This window comes from Solea solea, chromosome 15 (assembly GCF_958295425.1).
Source record: "Solea solea chromosome 15, fSolSol10.1, whole genome shotgun sequence".
Taxonomy (NCBI): domain Eukaryota; kingdom Metazoa; phylum Chordata; class Actinopteri; order Pleuronectiformes; family Soleidae; genus Solea; species Solea solea.
The window spans coordinates 21,381,643-21,404,401 of record NC_081148.1 but is presented as its reverse complement, the minus strand read 5'-3'; the positions used below and the strand labels follow the sequence as shown (position 1 = coordinate 21,404,401).

Here is a 22,759-nt window from a genome sequence, read left to right as displayed (position 1 = left end):
TAAACCGCGGTGGAGCAGTGGACGAGAGCGAGCTCACAGGGATGATAGAGCGATGAATAAGATGAGAGGCTGAGACCAGATCAATAGTCTTCTCTCTAATTCACTGTCCTGAATGCAAACGACAAACGCTGGACAATCGATGGCGGAACGGACACACGTACGTACACACGCACGCCCGCCCGCGCGCGCGCGCCTACACGCACACACACACACACACACACACACACACACACACACAAACAAATCAGACGCACCTCCCCCCTCTGTTATCGACAGGTTAAAGCGACATCAGTGTGTTTAGACAGATGACAGGGCTTATGGAGGTCTGTGCGGAATACAATATCAACCTGGGATTCACTTAACATGTGGCGCATATTGTCAGGCTTTGGGACAGAAATGGAGACGAAGAAGACGCCGCCGTCCTCGCTCGTGTTTGTGTATTTTTTGGCGTGTAGTAAATCTGTCTGCGTATAAAACACCTCCCCAGTCTTACGCATTGTTTACCATTGTATGCACTCCGTTACGACTGCCGGCATCTGTGCACAGTTTGGTGGCATGATTACCACCAGCCATTATAAACGTGTAAAGCTTAATCACTGTTAATGACACAGTCAAGTGGAGAAACACACACACACACACATATATAACACACAATGTGTTTTTTCCATACTGCCACCCACGGCCTTATGGGAAGAATAGACCCCTACCAGATCTTTAACCACTACAAAGGCCGTCTCTGATTACACACACACACACACACACACACACTTACACGCTCACAAATGCTGAGTGTGACACCTTACGGGCCGGGGGAAGAGCGGGGAGCGGCCATTTCTGCGTTTAACAAGATCTTCTGGGAAATTTACAGTAACTGTTTGTTTACAGTAATGGTTTGTTTGGATAAACATGAGAGAGGCACTTTGACTTTTGATGTTTTTTAATGAAACATAAGAGAGAGTGATGGGAGGGCAGAGGACGTAAAGGTGGGGTGGTGGGGACGGGGATGGGGGGGGCGGCGAGAGAAAAAACAGAATTAAGGAGAAGGAGAGTGAATGAAAATGAAATTATATAGGTGGAGGAGGGGGATGGAGGTGTGTGTGTGTGTGTGTGTGTGTTTGAGTGTTGGTTTCTAACCAAGGCTTAATATTTGGAGTTGGCTGCTGGTTGATTGTCGGAGCATCTGGTTATTTAGCTCCATTCAGACAGATCTTTTGTTTGGATTGGTTTCTGCTCTGGGCAAGTGAGAGACTAATCTGCCAAATGCACAAAGCAGCGCACATATGTCCAGCGAACCCCGACTCATAAAGTCAACGCCTCACTCTTTATTTCTTAGTTTGCCTTCTCTCCTTTTTTGTTCCCCCCCCCCCCCCCCCCACCACCCCTTTCTTTCCTCTCCCTTCTTCATTTGTTCTTTTTCATCCCACCTCTTTGGATAGCCCTGCTTTTTTTTTGTTTCCATGCTCTCGTTCTATTATTTGTGACAATTGTGCAGAATAGAGTCCAAGATTTTTTCCTTTGTGTTTATAATTACCCAGCGTGCATTGCTGGCCCAGCACCAGGACTGCCATCAGCTTCTTTTGTTCCACTTCCTCCCTGTGTTTCTTTTGTTTTTGTTTTTCCTTTTATTAAATGATAAATATTTATGTCATTTTCTCTCTCTCCCCCCCCCCCCCCACCCATGTTTGCTCCATGAATAGAGGGACTGCAACAACCCACTGGGGTGCTCTTGAGGGGAAGGATTTTCTTAAAAGATAGGCGATATTTGTCTTAAAGAGGGGAGTGTGAACAACAGATTGACCGAGATAATACCAGTTTGGTTTGAACTGCTCAAAAAAAAGCTGATTTGTCATTAAGAGCCAAAATTGTTGCCCCGTTTTCTTTCTTAACTCTGAGAGAGGTCGAGCAGGTGACGCTCATGGAAAGCACATGAAGCTGCACAACAACAACAACAGCAGCAGCAATTCCGACACCGTTGTGTGTATCTCTTATGTCTTCTGCGTCTACTTCTTCTTCCACTCCACTCACTTTTCATCTGCTTTCCTCCTGTGCTTTTCATTTCCCCACACATCCACATCCCCCTAAACCCCTGACATGCTCGCGCACACTTATTATCGAGTCGCGCTGTAGAGGCGAAGCAGTCGTCCACGTAATCTTGACATCGCAGACAAATGATATCGGTGTCCGGTTTCACTCCTGTCATCAGAGAGGCAGAGGCACTTCTTTTAGACGGAAGAAAACAGGGCCTTTATGAATACAACAAAAGAAAAATGGAAAAGAAGATCTATTTCATGTATGATGCAGCTTTGATTCAAACGCAGCTCCTGGTTTGACCTTTTACCATATGAGAAACTCTTTGTACTGCTTCACTTTATCTTTTATTTTACTCTATTCTTCCCCTAGTTCTGGATCAGCTGCCCTTCATGATGATGTCACATCCTCTGATCCCTGCCAGCCTGGCGCCAGCCTCCGTTTCCATGGCAATGGGCCAGATGAACCGATTGAGTACATTGGCCAGCATGGCCAACGTGGCGCAGCTTCATGCCAACCCTCCTGCCAGGGCTCCCACCTCCGTCATTAAGGTGAACTCCGCGGTCCGTCCTCGGTGGACTTCGCCACCCTGACATTTAATAAGCATGAGTCCGTGTGACACTGAGGAACCGTGAATTAAAACGTAACATAAGAAGACGTGTTGCTTTTTCAAAATTAGACACTTGGAAAAACAAGCCAAAAAAAATCAAACTTAATTTCATTATTCAACAAACTTTCCTTTCAGAATATTCCAATATTTGATGATTTGTATGCAACATGAAGAATCCAGAAGCATCACGTTTATTAAAACCATGGTTGGAACTGAAAACTTGTAATTATCTACGGGTGGATCCACACTGAAACAGTCATTTCAGTTGATGCCACCACATGAATTAAGTTCATCAAAACTTAAGTAAACAAGTTGCCATCATATCACTGGCTAACTGTTTGTTTTTCAGTGTAATCTCTGGATATTAATAACCATTTCCTTGGCTTAAGGCCAGTCCCACATCTATTTTTAAACCGTAAACTCACACACACACACACACACACACACATCCTGCGCACGGACACACACACACACACACACACACACACACATCCTGCGCACGGACATATGGTCACGTTTGTTTAAAAAACAGGATCATAGATTTAATTGTCGTAACTAAGTTGAGGAGGTTTGCCAAAAAGTTCTTGCTTCAGCGGTAAGTAATTTTAATGATGCAGACCATTGTGTTTCAAACTCTGGGCTAGGTCCAGACACGGCTTATGAGAGTTATAGATAGATAGATAGATAGATAGATAGATAGCAAACATAAGTTAAGTTTATTAAAAACTGGAAACTCTATCAATATCAGTTTTAACTTTATAAATAAATAATATTATGTCTCTGTAAAAATAGATGAACAGCAAGATAAAACAGCATATATTTATCAGCCTGACAGCCACTCGCAGGAGATACTTGGAGACATTCCCAGTTGACGCTGGGCAACCACGGACATGTCACCAGCGTATCGCACTTCAGGACTCTTGGCAGTCACGATAAGAGTTAGAGTCCAAGTGCCAAGGACAGGTGCTTCCTTGCTTCCTCTCTTTACCTCTTTCAAACTTGAGCATCCTACCAAAGGCAGATTTTGAGATTCATAATTTGACGTGCAACCGGGAGTCTGTTGGACGATGCCAAGTGTCGGTCACGCTGGTGTCCACTCCTTATGTGCCGTGCTTTATCGGACTTATTTTCCTCTCCATGGGAACAGGATTTACAAATTACAAATCATGTTTTATTGAAGAAGAACTGAAACTAGTGATTGAGACCATTAACTCCTCAGGAAAACCAGCAACCAGCAGAGTCGCCCCCTGGTGGCTGTTTCCATTGTTCCACACAGCCTACGGTCCCACTAAACTTTGTAAAAATGAGCTAAACTGACTTTAACTCAAACTCATGCACTCTTTTCAAAGTACATTAGTGTTGGTAACGACGGGCCTTTTGCCCCGCATCCATTTTGACATGTTTACGCAGGAAAAGCACAGGTGTTAATAATCACATTAACATTTTACACCTGTGCTTTCTTCTTTTTCTTTTCTTTTTTTCAAAAGGTCTGCCAGCTTAAAGGCAGAAGTCAACCTCTAAATGACACATTTCAAGTATTTGAACCAGGACACTGAAATAAACACGTCTTTATTGTGGAAAAACTGCAGTTTCTCCTGAAGCTTTCACTTAAGATGAATTCAAAGATCAATCAACGTTGAGGCAAAGTCAATATGATCGATGTACAAATACAGGACACTCTGTTGGGATCTTTAAGTGTTTTCCTCATGGTAACAGAACCTTTAAGTGACGTTGTTGTTTTACAGGAGAGAGTGCGTGACAGCCCGTCACCGTCTCCCTCGCTGGAGGAAGCCCAGATGTCGTCCAATCACAGCAGTAGCGTGTCGAGTTCGCCGTCTCATACCGAACGCATCGCAGAAGCCACATGTATGTACCTCCAGCAGACTGTTAGGACGCTTTAACTGTAACAGAACCATAACTCATTTTATTCTCTCCTCCGTCCAGACTCCCTCGACGGCCTGTCGTCCAGTCACAGTGTGTTGGGACATTCCCCTGCTCTGGTGCAGGGGTCCAGAGATCCAGATGTGACTCCAGTGGAATACAGCAAGGAGAGCAAGAGGAGCCACAGTGACAGAGGTTAGATACATAATGATCTTTGTATAACTCGAGTGCACTGCGTGACGGACACTTGTTGAACGGCAGTGTCACGTTTGCCTCAAAGCAGCTGAGGAAATGAATGTTTTTAACATGATTTGTTGTTTTTGTTTATTTTGTTCATAATATGTTTAGTTAGCATTTTGAATCACTTCCAGGACGTTTTTTATATCAAATGTTGGAAAATACCTTGTTTCCTCGATCAGGGTTCAGCCGGGGTGAACTATAAGTATAACGTAGTATAAGACTGTTTTAATAAAGGTTGAGAGATGAGGGGTTTTCTATGCCTCGTGCCAATACTGATCTTTAGAAATCAGCACAGCTGTTGTATGATGCCAATATTTTTTTTGGCAGATGTTTCTGGCCGATTTTCAACAATTTAACAGTTTGATAATCATCACATATTTATAATTTCTTATGATCTGTATATTCAATCTATTTTGTTAGCTAAATTCATTGTGAATGAAACACATCATGGAAACACTCATTTTGTGACTCAAGTTTCTGTAATACTTAGCCAGTTCATCAACAAATATTCTACTTTTTTTAAGGCCTTTTTATTAATTGCATTGTATTATTGTATTGTATTATTAATGATAATGAAATTTAAGTTAACAGGATTGAATGGCTTTGAAGGACAATACATTAACTTGTGTCGTGTCCTGTCAACAACACAACCACAACTACTAACAACTTTAAGACTCTAACAGTTCCAGTATTTTCCAGTATTTTATTTATAAAGTGCTCCGTGTTGTGTGAACAGGTAGTCGGTGAAGCTCTTGGCTCGATGTCATGCGTAGGAGGAGGAAGGGGCGGGAGTTTTATGTGTGCTACGGATGCCTAACTGGCCATTTTTTGACTCGGCTTTGACTTTGCGAGAGTTAATCATCTATTTTACAGGCGCATTAAAAGCCCCTGTCGTGCAAATTTCAAGGACAATTTCAAGTATTTTAAGGGCATTTTGCCCCGAGGCCCTTGCTAATTTTCTAAACCCTTGCCTCAAAGGTCAAGTTCCTGCTACAGTCATTAATCGTTAAATGTGTAGTAATGATTATTTCTCAGACAAATCAAAGTCTGTCCGTCCGTCCACTATTGAGCTTCCGCCCAGTCCATCTGTCAATGACACGGGTTTCGCACGGTGGAATTAAACACGTATGGCAACTGGCAGCCGCGCGGTGGTTGTTTTTATTCACAAGAAAGAGTGCGTGTTCATTACACTTTGGCGAAAGCAAAGTGCCTCGGTAACAGGTCGATAAAGATTCACCGTCTCACTCCTTCACTCCTCCTTCTCCCCTTCTCGCTGTTGGTGGCCCTCCTGGCTCCCCGCGGTGAGCAAAGACAAATAATTCTGCAAAACAGGGCTCCATTAGACCAGGAAACAGTGTTACATTAGCGAGCCATTTGCTGGGCCATGGCCTAACGAGCCAGGCGGCCTCCCGTGCTCTCAGCTGGACCTCATCTGCATAACGACTGCCTCCCTGTCGTTAGGGCCTGCGTTGCCACGGCGCTGCAACGTCAGTTGTTTGGTTCTCTCTGTCAGGGAGGTTTGCATTAGCTTAATGAGGACTGCTCAAGGACAAACAGTCAGCAGAAATCTCCAGCGAGTGGGAGAGAAACTGGGAGTTTTGTATGTGTGTGCACGCGCCTGTGTAAATGTATTCTAATACTGAATCACATTATTCAGTAATCGAATCTAAAAATCACAAAGGCCTCCCAGGTAAGGTTTCACATGCTGTCAGGTATCTGTGAACGTATTGACGAAACAGTGATGGCACCAACAACGTGAATGCCATGCATCACATTTGTGCAATTGATTTTCAATTGATTTTCCTGCATGCAAATGAAACGCATGTACATTTGCCCGATTGCAGGCTTTTGTGTTTGACCTAGAACATCACAGGGACAGGTTCACCGCGGATCGGACGGACTTTCAAAGAGCACTCGAGAGCGCTGTCATTCTGTCAATCCATTCTATGATAATCTCTGATTGTGTGTGTATGCAAGTGCGTTTTTCGGCTGCGTGTGCTGTTTCTGGTGGTCTTTGAACAGCGTATCCACGCAGCAGAGATCAGAGGCCGTCCCTGACACCTCACTCCCATTAACCAAACATCAGCAGAATTTATTCTCTCTCTGTCTCTCTCTCGTTCTCTCCCTCCCTCCCATTCTCTTCCGCTGACTGGCAGTCTTCACGTGGTGAAGTTCATTAGCCCCGGGGACGGGTGGGAGAAGGATAAGAGAGAGAGAGAGGTGGGGGGAAAAGAGAAATGAAGTTGGGAAAGAAGAGAAAAACAGACAGTGACCTTGGTTACGGAGATGGGTAAATGATCAAACGAGCTGGCAGTTGTGTGTGTGTGTGTATTTATGCCAAATCTGTGTGTGTGTGTGTGTGTCAGAGAGAGAGAGTGTGAGGTAAAGTAGGCGTAAAACAGTAACTCAATAAAGGATCAGTCACATCCAAGGAGCCTGGGGAGCCCACGCTGCTGACTGCGCACTTCACTGGCTATGAACGTGTGTGTGTGTGTGTCTGTATGTGAGCCACAGGAGTGTAGTTGGATGCCCTCCGCTGAGCTCGCCAGCACCTGCTAATTACCTTTCTCTACAGAGCAATGCTTTTAGCAAGAAAGAGGGAGAAAGGAGGAGAGCGGGTGGTGGGGGAGAGAGAGGAGAGAGAGGAGAGAAGGGAGGGGTATTGCTTCTCATCTGTGAAACACCTTGAATGTGACAGTTGCCAAGACGTGTGGCCGAGGCGGAGTAGGGGAGGTGGGCGGTTTTGGAGCAGAAGATGCTGTGGTCAGCTAAGTGGAGAAAACACTGTCATTTGTCACAGAGAGAGAAAAGTGCCAGATATGGCGTCGCGCGTTCACACTTGTCTCCGCTCCAATAAGCAGCGGACTCCCAGGACGTCTTCGTCCTCAGTGGCTCGGATGACAGTCTGCGCATAGAGTGAGCAACAGCCTGATGCAGGCGGTTAAAAAGAAAAAAATGCAGAAAATAGCTAATCGCCATCTCCCTCACTGTCACCAATCGGGAATAGGCAGTTCTCAGGTTTACAAACAGATGGTCATCCATAATGCAGCTTCTTAGCTGTTTTTATGTGAGATGTCAAGCTGTGATGAATTATCAATAGGCAGAGTGCCATCTAATAAAGGGTAGCCACATTTCCAAGCCCTCAAAACACAACTTTTTTGTATATGTATGTACAGGCACTTGTGCACACAGTAATTAGTGTAAACACCCACTTGTGTGTTTGACTTCATGCACAATAAATAAAGTAAATGCATTAGTAAGTTGTAATTAAGATAGAACTGCGTTCACCCGCATGAAAGGTCGAGTGTGTAAGAGTTAGTGACTCTTAACTGAAGAATGTAAAAAAAACAACTAAAAAATGGTGGCCTATACACGAATAATTGTTGCAGCCCTATTAGACTACATGCTTAGACTACACGCTTGGACTACACGCTTAGACTACACGTTTCGACTATACGCTTAGACTACACGCTTAGACTATACACTTAGACTACACGCTTAGACTGCATGCTTAGACTACATGCTTAGACTATACGCTTAGACTACACGCTTAGACTATACACTTAGACTACACGCTTAGACTACACGCTTAGACTACATGCTTAGACTACACGCTTAGACTACACACTTAGACTACACGTTTAGACTACATGCTTATACTACACGTTTCGACTATACGCTTAGACTACATGCTTAGACTACATGCTTAGACTACACGCTTAGACTACACACTTAGACTACACGCTTAGACTACATGCTTATACTACACGTTTCGACTATACGCTTAGACTACACGCTTAGACTACATGCTTAGACTACACACTTAGACTACACACTTAGACTACACGCTTAGACTACATGCTTATACTACACGTTTGACTATACGCTTAGACTACACGCTTAGACTACATGCTTAGACTGCATGCTTAGACTACACGTTTAGACTACACACTTAAACTACACTCTTAGACTACATGCTTAGACTACACGCTTAGACTACACGCTTAGACTGCATGCTTAGACTACACATTTAGACTACACGCTTAGACTACACACTTAGACTACATGCTTAGACTACATGCTTTAACTACATGTTTAGACTACACGCTTAGACTACACACTTAGACTACATGCTTAGACTATACGCTTAGACTACACGCTAAGACTACACACGTAGACTACATCCATTTAGGCTTCCTGTAGAAACTGGCAGTGCAAGGTGGCGACCTCCACAGAGCAAGGCCCCTTACCTAAAGTACCTTTTAAAAGGCTTCCTCCTAAAGGCCTTTGCACTTCAACCGCAGGGCGAACTGCAAAGTGCAAGAAAGTGTGAATAATTTCTGAGATGACTCTTCCACTGCTCCCTCTCGATTCATGACGCGATTAAACACATAAATTATAAGAACCAGGGGGAAAAAACTGCCTCATGGGAAGAATCAGGTGGAGTCAGCATCTAACGCTGGTGACCTGTTTCTCAGTCATTTGACTAAATAACAAGAAACAGAAAAGAAATAGCAGAGTACAGACAACACAAGAGAAGAGAAGGGAGAGGTTTTTTTACCTTTTTCTTTACGGAGCTCCCCCTAAAGTTTCAGATTTTTACGACACCATTGAAAACATCTGTCCATCGTCTACCAATTCCCCCGACAACAGTTTTCTCTGCTTCTTTTTCAAACATCTAAAATAACGCTATCACTGACTAGAGTTGGTACCCGGTGTGTGCCGTGAAGCAATTTGTGTTTCTCGCACTTTCTTGAGACCTCTTAGTTCTCCGGGACTCTTGGTCGGCGGCTCCTGATCTTGCAAGGCTGATTTTCCGCTAACACAGTAGGGGGCAGCCCCACAACCTCCCCCTCAACAAGACATTAAACCATCACAATGTCTCCGAAGCAGTTGAATTAGGATAAAAATCCTGCATAATTCTGCTTTAAGCACCACTTCAGCACTTCAGGACAAATCAATGTCTTAAATGACAGAAAAACATATTTCAAATCTGCTTTGCCGTCTCTGAAGAAGAAAATATTTGTTTTTCTCGTTTTGGTATTTGTATTTGTCACAACTCGCTTTGAGTTCTGCCGCAAAAGCTAATGAAAATGATTGAGATACGCCTAGTGGCAGAAATTAAATACCATGCAACATGGGGAAAACAAGGCATATTCTCAATCAGAAAGCACTATATACATTATATTTGCATTACTGTGTAGAGATGTGGGGCAAAAGCAATATTCAACCAATATATATATGATGCAGAAAAGGGCAATCAGATTAATAAATAATGCAGGATATAGAGACCACACTCTTCTTAAAAGTACAAGCTCTAAATTTTCTGGATCTAAATCAGTTATACAAATATGCAAAAAACACATTTTAAATAAATACCATGATGAAAAACAGCAGTTTAATCCAGGACGCCGATGGAAATGGTCGTGTTTAGAGCCAGACTGGTGATTTTTCATTCAAACTGGTGGGTAGTGTATTCAATTTCCACCTGTAAACCCTCCATAAATGCTACAAACGGAGCCTTTAACACAATGTGACTTATTATTATTGTGTTAGCCTCAGTGATAGACATCAAAAATGTCTCTTTGCCCCGCAGATAACAGCTCCTTGGCGACAAGGGAGAGCTGTGATAGACAAGTCTACCAGAAGCCCCCGTCAGGCAGAGAAGGCTGTGAGAGGGGAGCCTACACTGCGGGACAGAAGCTCTCAGCAGGTCTCCACCACACTCCCTTCATCTTCCCCGAAGGCTTGTCCTCCATAGAGACCCTGCTCACGAACATCCAGGTGAGGCTCTGCTGGGGCTTTATTACCACTTTATTATACTTGGAGATGAATAGGAACAGAGATGAGCCACTCTTTGGGATTTCCTGCAATGGTAAATGGCAGACATTTAAGATATGCCATAATTGGAATGGGCGTGTGCTGACCTGCTTCTCAGATTTTACTTGTCTTTGTTGTGGCAGAGTCACATTTGAAAGCACTTACTGGTTTGGTTTACACAAGGGGAGGCAAAAAAAACAAACATGTTATTCACCTGGTTTGACCCTGATGTAATGGCAGCACTGCTTTTAGCACCAAGTTAAAGAGCAGCAATGATTTCATGAGCAATAATCTGAATTCTTTCCTTCGGAAGAGGCAGGTTTGTTATTATTTATCTCTCTACATTTGTAATACGGTGGTTTGCATTCTCTTTTAAAATAAACTGCAACTTATTTTAACTGTCGTTGTCATTAAAGTGTCATTAAAGCTTCTTAAATGTGAATATTTTCAGGTTTCTTTGCTCCATATCACAAAGAAATCATTAAAATTAAATAATTTTGGGTTGTGGACAAAATAAGACATTTGAGAACATCATAATTTCCAGGTTTGAGAAACACTGATAGATATTTTTCAACATTTTATGGACGAAACGATTACTCGATTAACCCTTTAACACCTAACCCTCAAAATGTCTGCTCGGTTTTGCTTATTTTAACCATAAAAGGACCAGAAAATGTCCTGTACTTAAGTGCTTTTGCCCATTTTTTCAGAATAACTTCCAATATCTGGCAGTTATTTACAATTTACTGCATGTTAAAATAGTGTTTTAACACTAGTTAGATGAAGAAAAACAAAAAGGTTTATTTAGAAAAACACGAACAACAGAAATTTCCTGTTCAATTTGAAATGTGAACAGTATAAAACACATTTACAATAACATTTTTCCATTCTCTCAATGTGCAATAACAGGCCCAAAAAATTTAAACTATATACAGAAGCCAATTCTCCGGCTTCCTGAAACAGCAGGAGTGAAATTACCGTAATAATTGTTAAATTATTAAACTTAATAAACGTTGGCTTTAACATGCAACTTCTCAGCTTTCAGAAACTGTTGTCATTTCTCCGATAGCACAAAGGATCGCGTAACTACAGTAACGCAAAGTGCACTGTGCACACGCTCTGTGTTTTAAAGGAAACACCAGGCGTCTCCTGGCTTTTGGTCCAGTGTGTAACCTGTTGATGTGCATCTGTGTGTCTCCAAGCAGGGTCTTCTGAGGGTTGCCATCGAAAACGCCCGGGCGCAGGAGAAGCAGGACCAGCTGGAGAGAACGGAGCTGAAGCTGGAGCTGGTCAGAGAGCGGGAGCTCAGAGAGACGTTGGAGCGGCAGCTGAGCATCGAGCAGAAAAACAGAGGTAAGTCGACACCGTGTCACACTCATAACCTGTACATTTTCCTTATAAATCTACATTCTATTAATGTCCAGTGCCAAATTTCCATCCCTATGAATCTATAAACACTTGAAAGTTTTCATATTTTCATGTATAAACACTTAAAAAAAATCAAAAATCTGCTGTGCAGCAAAAGCAGGTTGCTATAATCCACTTGTAAGCTGACAGGACATCCAAGAACGTGAAAATCAGATCAGGATGAGAGGACACCTACTGTATATTAGCCTCTCCAAGCAGCTGCAGAGGTGAATTAGCCCGAGGCTGGAAGTGTTACTACACACTAAATCAAGTTTGGCGTGTAGCTTTCACACACACAGTGCAGTGAGAGCGAAGTGTCAGTCAAAGACTGAGTTTTTCCCCCGATAAAGGTCACACCTGACGGAGAGGTCGTCGCGCAAGGTGTCGCCGAAAATACGACCGAGTCTGTCATGTGTGATCACGGTGACGCTGTCGTGCGTTGACAGTCAAATTTACATCACACCACAGTAAATATATGGTAATAGTGTGGTAAAAAAAAATGTAATATTAGTCATATAATATTAGTTATAGTGGAGCGATAAGTAAATAAGTGTTATCCAGGTAATGTTGAGAGGTTTATGAGGCTGGATATTATGGTTATAACATCCAGAGACTTATTTTTAATTTTGTATTGTTGTTAATCATGCATATTAAAGTGCGGTAGTCTGAGAGAATATTGACTGACACGGTTCAAGCTGAAGATTCAAAGCGTTTATTGTCATGTGTTCTTTGCTGTCCACACGAATGCTGAGATAATAGTCAAAATATGTAAATAGTTAAAATAGATAAATGCTTAAAAGTAATAAAAGAACACACAATAAGAGCAGTATAAGTAGAAATGCAATAGAAAGGATATCTGAAGAGAACTCTGACTGGCTGTTAGTCTTCATTTATGGACGTGTCAAAAGACGGAGGGTGGAACTTGGTATAAAAAAAGTTTGAGAAACACTGACACACCATTAATAACCACCATCAGTTGAACTGTAACGATTTCCATCATCCAACCATCTGTGTTTTACTTTACATTGTGGACACTGTGGATGACCTCAGTAACAGAAAAATCAGGACACATTGTTACACATTTATCAATCAAGCAGTTTAAAAAATGCTATTTAAATTCACCCCGATGTTTCACTAAAAGGACTTTTTCCGAAAGAAATCCAGGCTCGATTTTATTCTGTTCTATTCTAGCATGTGGCCATATAATGACCATGTTGTTACTGTACTATACTGTAAATTGTTGCCATGAACAAATGTTGGACCATCATTGATGCCTCTAACAGACTCTCTATGCACTCACTATCCAATCCAATTGACCAAAATACTGTACGGTAGTACTTCAATAAATAAAGAGAAATAAATGACAAAAGAAAAACGTCAAACACATGTGTAGACAACGACATCTCACCTTAGAAAGTGCATAAAAACAGACTCACACTGTCTTTAAAGAGATTTAATGGCAGTCCTTTCCACAACTGTGCAAAGCCCGGTCCCTTCTGAGCTTCAGCTGCAATTTAGGAACAGCTCAGAGCATCAGCTGATCTTAGAGACTGCAGACCATTTAGACATTTATACACAAATAAAAAGGATTTATAAATCTCTTCTTTAATGCACTGGGAGCCGGTTGAGTATTGGCCGCACACACTGACAGAAAACATCCGACTGTAAATGTGAAATTTTTTCTTCTTCAATGTAGTTTTGATCCAGAAGCGCTTGAAGAAGGAGAAGAGGAATAAAAGGAGGCTACAGGAGGCTTTGGAGGAGGAGGTGAAACTCCGCGATCAGGCAGAACACACCCTCCTGCACACCGTCAGCACACACACAGGTACACTAACTTTTTTTAACTTCTTCATCGCGCTAAATGTTGTCATTTCTGCCTCATTTTCATATTAAATGTCACCAAGTCTTAGGCTCCACTCTTCATCAGCCTCTAATTAAGTGCCCTTATTAATTAATGACCACACTACAGGCCATCAATCATCGGCGGCGGCGGCAGCAGCTCCTCACACAGAATCTGTGACCCAGGACGTGGACGGGAGTAACCACGACGACAACAGGCAGGACACCAAGGCGTCAGTACAAGGTACGAGTGAAGACGCGAGGAGCACAGCTGCCTCATTGTGCAGAGGAGACCGGAAAAAAAAGTTTTTATAAATGCTCTTGAGCTATTACGATGCAGTATTAGAGCCAAACAACAAAGAAAAAACAAATCGAATTTTTTGAGAATAAAGTCGTACTATTATGAGAATAAAGTTGTAATATTACAAGATTAGGGTTAATAATGACACATTTTATGATTACGACTTTATTCTCGTAATATTATGATTTCGTTCTTGTAACATTACGACTTTTTTATTATTACGAGTTTATTCTCATAATATTACGACTTTAATCTCGTAAGATTACGCCTTTTTTCTCATAATATTACGACTTTATTCTCGTAAATTACGACTTTATTCTTGAAAGATTACGACTTTTTTCTTATAATGTTACGACTTTATTCTCGTAATATTCCGACTTCATTCTCATAATATTACGTCTTTATTCTTGAAAGATTACGACTTTTTTCTTATAATGTGACGACTTCATTCTCGTAATATTCCGACTTCATTCTCATAATATTACGACTTTATTCCTGAGAGATTACGACTTTTTTCTTATAATGTTACGACTTCATTCTTGAAAGATTACAGCCTTTTTCTCATAATGTTACTACTTTATTCTCGTAATATTACGACTTTATTCTTGAAATATTACGACTTTTTTCTCATAATGTTACGACTTCATTCTCGTAATATTACGACTCTTTTAATATTACGACTTCATTCCTGAGAGATTCTGACTTTTTTCTTGAAAGATTGCGACTTTATTCTCATAATGTTATGACTTTATTCTTGTAATGTTGCGACTTTTTTAACATTACAACTATATTCTCGAAACATTCTAAATTTTTTCCTTCTCTGTTTGGCCCTCATACTCCGTCGTGATCTATTTCCTGCTTAAAAACAAACATTTTCCCAAAACAAACTGGTGTTTCAGTGTCTGTAAAGGCACGACACCGAGTTTGTGGGAATAAACAACAAACAACTTGACTGTCAAACTGTTAATAAATAAAATCAGGTGCAGCGTTAGTGAAATGAACGGTGATGTACCTGCTGTTTGTGGGTTTATTTCACTCCTGCGTTGCGTGTGCTCTCGACGCTTCCAGTCGACCGGAAGAGTCGTGGCTGGTTTTTGCGGGGGAGGGCGTCCGTCTCGCTCCTGAGAAAATGAACAAAATTAAATGAAGCGTGAGGCAGTTTTCGCTGGGGCTACCGTTTTAATGGAGCCTGGTGGCTTTTTAATATATTTATTTTTTGCCAACATTTATTGTTCTTCACGGGGCTAGATTAATGAGAAAGTCCCACACGTAACGTCTTAAAACGGACAGAAAAAGAAATGGCAGAGATCTCTCGGCGGCGCCGGCGGCCTCATCAAAAGAAGAGCACGGCTCCGGCTCCACCTCTGCTCCCCCGGTCGTGCCGGGGGCCGGCGCACGAGCCAAGCGAGCTTGTTCAAAGACGATTTTTTTTTAATTGAATGTCAGTGAAGCACGAAGAAAACCGGACCACTAATTAACGGCTGTCTTAATTGTCCTCGTGACGAGTTTGTTTGGACATCATTTGCATAATTAACACGCGGTAATAAATCATTTAAAGGGGAATTGTCTGTCAGACAGCAGGGGCAGGATGTGGTTTTTCTTTGTACCCGGGAAGTTTTATCACCCAAAAATAAGGATCAGGGGCCGAAACGTTTTCAACTGAGGCTTACAAGAAAAAAGATCTTTTATTAATTACGACGCTGTGTCAGGCCTTATTCACTAGTTATATGAAATATTTCTGTAATTATATATATATATATATATATACATATATTTAAAAAAAGGCATTTTTGGGTAAAATGTCTCTTTTATAGTGCGATTTGATTTATGATGCAACTTTTTAAGTCAAGTTTGAGTTTAATATTGACACAGATTTGATAAACTCTGCAACTAATATGATTCTTTTCAGATTTGATTCATCTGTCAATTATTTTCTTGATGAATACATTTCGTGTTTGGACCAGAAAATGTCAGAAAATGTTGTTCAGTGTTTCCCCAAACCTGGAACTGATGATGTTCTCAAATGTCTTAATCACTTATTGTTATACGGAGAAAAGAAAAGCAGAAGAAATTCACAAACTCATTTAAAGGGAAATTGTCTGTCAGGGTCCGAAACATTCTCAACTGAGGCTTACAAAAAACAAGATATTGTTATAGTTATATGAAATATTGATATAATTGTTCAAATAAAATGTAGGGCTAAAGAATTTGGGTAAAATATAGCAGGTTTTCGGACATATAGTGCAATTTACTTGCTATATAACTTTTAGTAAAGTAAAATTTCTGCTAAATATGTACTTAGATTTGATAAGGGCTGCAACTAAGGATTATTTTCAGTATTTAATCATTTACTTGATTGATTGATTCACTGTTAGGGCAAGAAAATGTTCAATGGTTTTGTCCACAAACCAACAATTGATCAGATTTAATGGTGTTTTTTGGTTATTTGGAGCAAAGAAATCTAAGAAGAAATTTAAGAAGTTGAAAACTCAGAGAGCTTGTTGTTAATCGATTAATAATGGATTGAATTGCTACTGCCAGAGATTATAGGCAGGATGGAGCATCACCACATGAGATACCACCCAAATATGAACTCCTAAACCCTTTGACAACTGAATTGTGTCTATCGTTTACTCTATGTATTGCATTTTTTTTTTCTTCTCACATTGGCACAGAACGCAGGAAAATTGCAGCCTCTGCGTTTTGCTAATTGCATTGTCTCAAACTGCGACTTTGATTTGAAAGTGATTAATTGTTCAGAATCGGCCTCAGTGAAAAGTATTTTTCATCCTGCTGTTACAGTCAATGTGTTTTTCTTTCCATTTTTTAATTAAACAAAGTGTTTTAAAATGTTTAATTTTGCTTTTTATTTGTTTTGGATTTCAGAGGGCAGAGTGTTCCTGCAGACCGCTGGGATGTACTGAAGTAAGGAGGGATGGATGGATGGATGAATGAATGGATGAATGGATGATGAAGATTCCTCACAATGGACAGGCATGCCTCACGCGCAGTGGCATCTGAGACATCATGAACTCCTCCATTGTTCTCTGGTTTAATTTATTGCAGTTATCACCGACACTTGGCCATAATAGTGGGAACAGTCCTTTATTTCACATCATTACGTGTTTTAAACTGTGTTTCTTTCAATCGAGGTTTTACCATGAAAGATGAAAGATGAAAACGACCATAGTTCTTTCTTTTTTGTTTTCGTCTTTGCTGTTAATCTGACTTGTAACAGAGTTGTGTACATATATATAGTCATCCTTTTTTTGTTATTATTATTATTATTATCAAAACAAAACAGGAAAAGAAAAAAAAAAAGAACGGCATGTTGTACAGTCAGTCGATGACTTGTATTGTGTATGTTATGCAGTAGTGCAGTTTGACAATACATACAATACAAATCCTTTTTATCGAATCGTCTCGTTTCTGCATCATTTATTTAACTGTCTGTCTGTGTGTGTGTGAAAAAAGATGGTTTTATGGACTTTGTACGTACGTCACACCTCTGTGACTCGTGTTTATTTGTTCTTTTTTTGGTGACAAATGCATTAAGTGATGCATTAAACCCTTGAGATTTGTGTCACACGTGAGGAGGATGGGGGACAGGGACGGGGACGTCCATAGGTTTGCATGTCTATACATATATGAGGGGAGTGGCATCGATCCTTGCTCCATCTTCAAAAACAGGCACGTAAATATTGACGGGTGGACGGTCGGACAGGAAGTTGCTGAGCAGGGTCACGCGTAAACTGTCCTTTGGTGAAAACATGTCGACGATGCACCACTGAGGCCCCGCGCGGCCTCTCTCTTCTTTATTTATTTATTGTTCTTTTTCCCTGCACTTATTGTAGCATTATGCACTTTAAAAACAAATAATAAAAAGTTTAAATAGTATGCAAATTTGTAGTAATAGTAGTAGTGGAGCAGATTAAACTAATGAATCTTCATTTAAGGTTAAACTTTTATCGTCCACAATGTGGCTACACAGCTACAAACACAGCATAAGCTACAAATATCAACAACTATTTTAAAAGGAAAAAAAAAGAAGAGACGTAGAACTCCCCGAGTTCAATTTGAGACAAATTCCGTGCGCTAATTTAATAAATTAAATGTTTAAACAATTTAATTGCACTTCGTCACTGACTAAAATGCCTTCCTAAAGGGAGCGTTTCACCGAGGACACATAATGGATGAGACAGATCCTTTTGTTAAGTGAGTTATTTTAGAGGGAAACACTTTAACTCAGGCAGCCGGCCACCGCTTTGCTTGAATATCAAAAGGAATTCAGGTCAGAGTGAGAGGGGCTGAGGATGTGCAGATCCACAACAAGTACTCCTAAAAGTAAAGCAAAGGTTAAAACGATAAGTATGTATAATATATACATGGTAAAAGTATGTGTCTTACAAGAAAATTACTTTGGTAGAAGTCTTTTTTTTTTTTTTTCAGAAAAAAAAAAGTGAGCAGTTACTGTAGGATTGTGCCATGGTGGATCAGTGGTACGGCGAGTTGTCTTTCAACTGAAAGGTTGTGGGTTCAATTCCTTGCTCCTGCTAGTCTATATGTCCTTGAGCAAGACACTTAACCCAATGTTGCAGCATGTGAATGGGTGAAAACTATAGTGTAAAGCAGCTCATCAAAAGCTCTATATAAACACAGACCATTAACTCTTCTTCTTCTGATATTATTTGGTAGTAACAAGTAACAAAGATAGTTAGGGGAAAGTAAAGTAAAAGTTGTTAGAAATCTAAATAACAAAGTAAAGTACAGACGCTTGAATTTTCTACATAACCCTTAGTGCTTACACGGCACAGATCAGTGCCACAGGTGCACTCTTGGTAAATTGCCATGGGAATAATACACAACTCCTTATATGGACATCCTGGGTATGTGTGGTTATAGGTCACACATTCAGGCTTTGTTGAGTCAAAGTTATGACTAATTTTATAATGCTTTAAAAAAAAAAAAAAAAAAAAACATAGTAGGGATACTGAAGTCACAAAATAGATGTGTTTTTCTTTTATTTTTGGTTTATTTTATGATTCTGAAGTATATGTGAGGAAGAGGAGGAGGGTGACAGCAAATTTATCTTATTGGATATAAATCTGCCTCCTGTGACTTTGGTTGACCACTGTATTTGAACGTTGGCGATAATCGAGAGCTCAACACTATCTTAGACAGGTGCTTGATATAAAACGTAACAGATTACGCGAGGGCCTCTGTGATTAAAATGCCGCTAAACACATTGAAAGCATTTCATTTCCCCCCAGGAAGAGTAGGTGGCAGGTAAAATTAAGTTTTCCACTCTTGTACATAATACACATTTCACACACACACTGTGTTCTGAAGCTGCTGTGCCAAAAAAAAGAGAGAGAGAAAAAAGAAACGTGCCATGTGTCATTTCCTGGACGCGGGCAGATAAGCTGTGTTGCAAGGAATATAACAATACCTCCGTTACAAGCAATTCTTCCTGAATACAGAGTGGCTGACAAGTGAATAGCAATGATTCACAGAAATGAACGTGTGAATGAGTCATCAGCTTTTGACCACCTTTACAGGCAGTGTTTGTGACTTCATCTCCACTCTTTCTCTGTCTCACACACACACACACACACACACATCCCTCACAATTCACTGAGTAGCTTTGTCCTGCTGAGAGATGTGTAATGGAAAAGATAAATGGAGGATAAAGCTAAGGTGACAGGACCGAGCATGCATGTATGTGTATTTGCATGTGTGTGTGTCCTCATGTGTGTACTGCACAACAGACCAGCAAACCATCTGCTCATCTCCTCTTAATGAACAAAGCAAACAGCAGGAGTCAAGGCTGTCTCCAAATCTGGAGTCTCTTTATTGGTAAGCACACACAAGCGCGCGCGCCCGTGCGCACACACACACACACACACACATGCGCATGCACGCGTCTCTTCACTGTTTAATCTTATTATCTTTGATTGAGAACAGGGGCAAAGCAACCTTTTTAGACCTCACTCCTACATCAGTGACAGAGAAGGTCTGAAACACAATTAGCAAGCTGTTCCTGAGCCTCTGCTTTGCAGTCACATCTGACCACCAGCAGCCAAATAGACCTAATGGGGTGGGAACTAACCAATGGGAAGTAGCACACACACACACACACACATGCACATACTGCACACGCTGCATCTGTGGGTGATTGGGAAACACAACACTATTAGACAGCTGTTCGCCATATCTTTATAAATGTACTTGTACAAAACATAAGCACTGGATCTAACGGCTCAGGAGCAATCGCCGGGGCCCAGACTCAGAAGGTGCAAACGTGCCGTTTGATGTGCGCATAAAAAACTGGCAGCAGTGCTGTCGGGTTAAGACAAAGCAGGAGCGACGCAAAGGAAGTCTGGACCCCGACAAGATATGACACTGTGTCCATAAGAAAAAGTCATTAAGTTGAGACTCTGTGCAGCCACATCCTGCTCAAGGCCCCAACGATAATTACCAGTGTGACCACATGGCTGAGAGGGATGAGACACTCTCTGTGCTCGTGCTGTACGTATCAAAAGCCATAAACACATATCACATACTTAGCAGAAAGGTCGAATATGACACCGCTAAAGTTCAAATCTGATTAAACCGGTGCTTCAGGGCCTGGGAATGACCTGTCTGAGGTGCGGAGTGGAGAGAGAAAAAGAGGCCGTCCTTCTTCAGGTGTGGATCATCCAGCTGCAGCGTCCGCCCTGCTGACGTAGTACTTCTGAGCAAGACGTGTGACTCCAGCTAGTGATGTTTTTCAAGTGCTGGTTCTCAATGTGGAGTGGTCAATGGGGCGATAAAGTCTCCACCTGCTTGAGTGAGTCATAACCACCAGTGCAAAAATGCTTTTACTGGTTTAAATGTTTCCACATTTAAGGGCCTCCACTTCACCCATAAATAAAGTTTTTTTTTCACTAATTTCCAGAGATTAAATGCCCATTGATCATAAAACAGTGGAACAGTGAGATACATGGCTCATTCCCACAACATCAGAAGAAGTTGGGATTGAAAGAAAGTAAGTAAAACTGACAAAAAGTCACTTCCTTCAAAGAAAAATACACTGCTCTTTACTGTGTTTCGGTCAATTGTGACAAGTTTTATGAGTGAAACTGGTCAAATTTAATCCAAATCTCTATTAGAATGGGAATTAAACAAACACTGCAGCATTATAAGAATTTTAACTTAGACATTACAGTAGAAGAATATAAAAACCTAATCAATAAATACTTAATGTATTTATAATTTTGTCATATAGACTACAGAAAAAGCAAATTAAACCCTAAAGGACAAGATTGTCAGACTTCTGATGAGGGAACTTACTTTTTAAATATGACATACTATCACAATAAGAATGAGTGTATATGACTCTTTTAACTGCCTTTTCTGTAACAACTGTCACTTTGAACAGGTAAAGCAGCTCTATCCAAGAGACATATGTTTGATAAATGAATCGTTTAATGCAAGTTTCTTGATGAATCTTAAGTAAAAAATAAATCTAACCCAGGTATATATAGGAATCTACAATGTACACAGGTAAATATTGAAGTTTAAAATACAAATCTATGAAATATGGGTCACTGAAAACAAGAATAAGAAAGAAAAAAGTGAATTCAAATCATAATTAATACAACAATTAATAAACAATTGTTCTTGTTTAAAGGCCCAGTGAGTCAAATTTAAGTGAACTTGTTTTAAATCAGCAGAAATTAGCATTTATAGTCATCGTCACAGGGGCCGCCATTTTGGATCCACCATGTATTTACAGTAGCCTACAATGGACAAAAATAAAACATCTTTTTGAGTTTTGATGCTAACTAAAGGCTTGCATAGAGTACGTTCTCCAACACACTTTGAAGAGAAGGATGAGGTGAGGGATGTTTACGCACTGTACCTTTAAATTAACCTTTATTCAACCACATAAAAGACAGAGAGCTTGCAGAAACTTTACAGTATAATAGCATAATAAATAATGAAGAATAAATTACAGAATCCTAAAATGATTCAGTGAATATTCCTCACCAGTCTTCACCATTAGGGACCAAACAGGAGTGAAACTAATCAGTCAGAAAGTGCAGCCAGATGTGCATGTTTGCAACTTTTCTTTAAAATGAGGCTACTTAAAATGCATCCAGCATGACAGAGCTCCTGAAGATTCAGATAATTCTGGACGCTCCCGTTTCCTTGCCTCGCTCTGTGTACAGCAGCAGCAGCATGTAAAGGGACTAAAATTAGCCCAACCTTTACCTGCTTCAACATTAAAGTGATGCACACACTTATTTTGTCTCCTAAAATATACAAAACACTGTCCCGAAATGGGCCATTCTGCAAAACGAGTGCTTTTATTTTTGGGGGCTGTGACTCTTTCATTTACAACTCAAGAGTGTTTTCTCTTTTAATTAGATCTCGTGTAGAATCTGAGTATAGTGAGAGTGAGGCCTTTATTTTATATTTTCATTATTGTTCGGCCCAGTTGTAAGAGAAGGAGTGAGTGATAATGACATTACTGTTGTAAAAACAACCACCAAACAGCTGGTTTTAAGTGGTGTTCACTGCAAATAAATTTACCTTTCAATAATTATGTATTTGTTTTTCTCTTGCACTGAAACAGTCAGCTTTTAATT

General features: G+C 40.6%; 1 protein-coding gene across 5 annotated transcripts in view; it reads left to right on the top strand.

Moving 5' to 3' along the window:
- dachc (dachshund c) overlaps positions 1 to 17,505 on the top strand; it is a 34,495-nt gene extending 16,990 nt beyond the window's left edge. Inside the window, exons 4-11 of one of the 5 annotated variants that reach the window (XM_058650713.1) lie at positions 2,401 to 2,579; positions 4,384 to 4,504; positions 4,583 to 4,714; positions 10,356 to 10,543; positions 11,782 to 11,932; positions 13,683 to 13,811; positions 13,956 to 14,069; positions 17,013 to 17,505. In XM_058650713.1, coding sequence (XP_058506696.1) covers positions 2,401 to 2,579; positions 4,384 to 4,504; positions 4,583 to 4,714; positions 10,356 to 10,543; positions 11,782 to 11,932; positions 13,683 to 13,811; positions 13,956 to 14,069; positions 17,013 to 17,050 — 1,052 coding nt within the window. In that variant the 3' untranslated portion in view covers positions 17,051 to 17,505. The remainder of the gene's footprint in view (positions 1 to 2,400; positions 2,580 to 4,383; positions 4,505 to 4,582; positions 4,715 to 10,355; positions 10,544 to 11,781; positions 11,933 to 13,682; positions 13,812 to 13,955; positions 14,070 to 17,012) is intronic. The other 4 variants (XM_058650715.1, XM_058650714.1, XM_058650716.1 and 1 more) reach the window with 4 other exon arrangements.
- Positions 17,506 to 22,759: the final 5,254 nt, after the last annotated feature.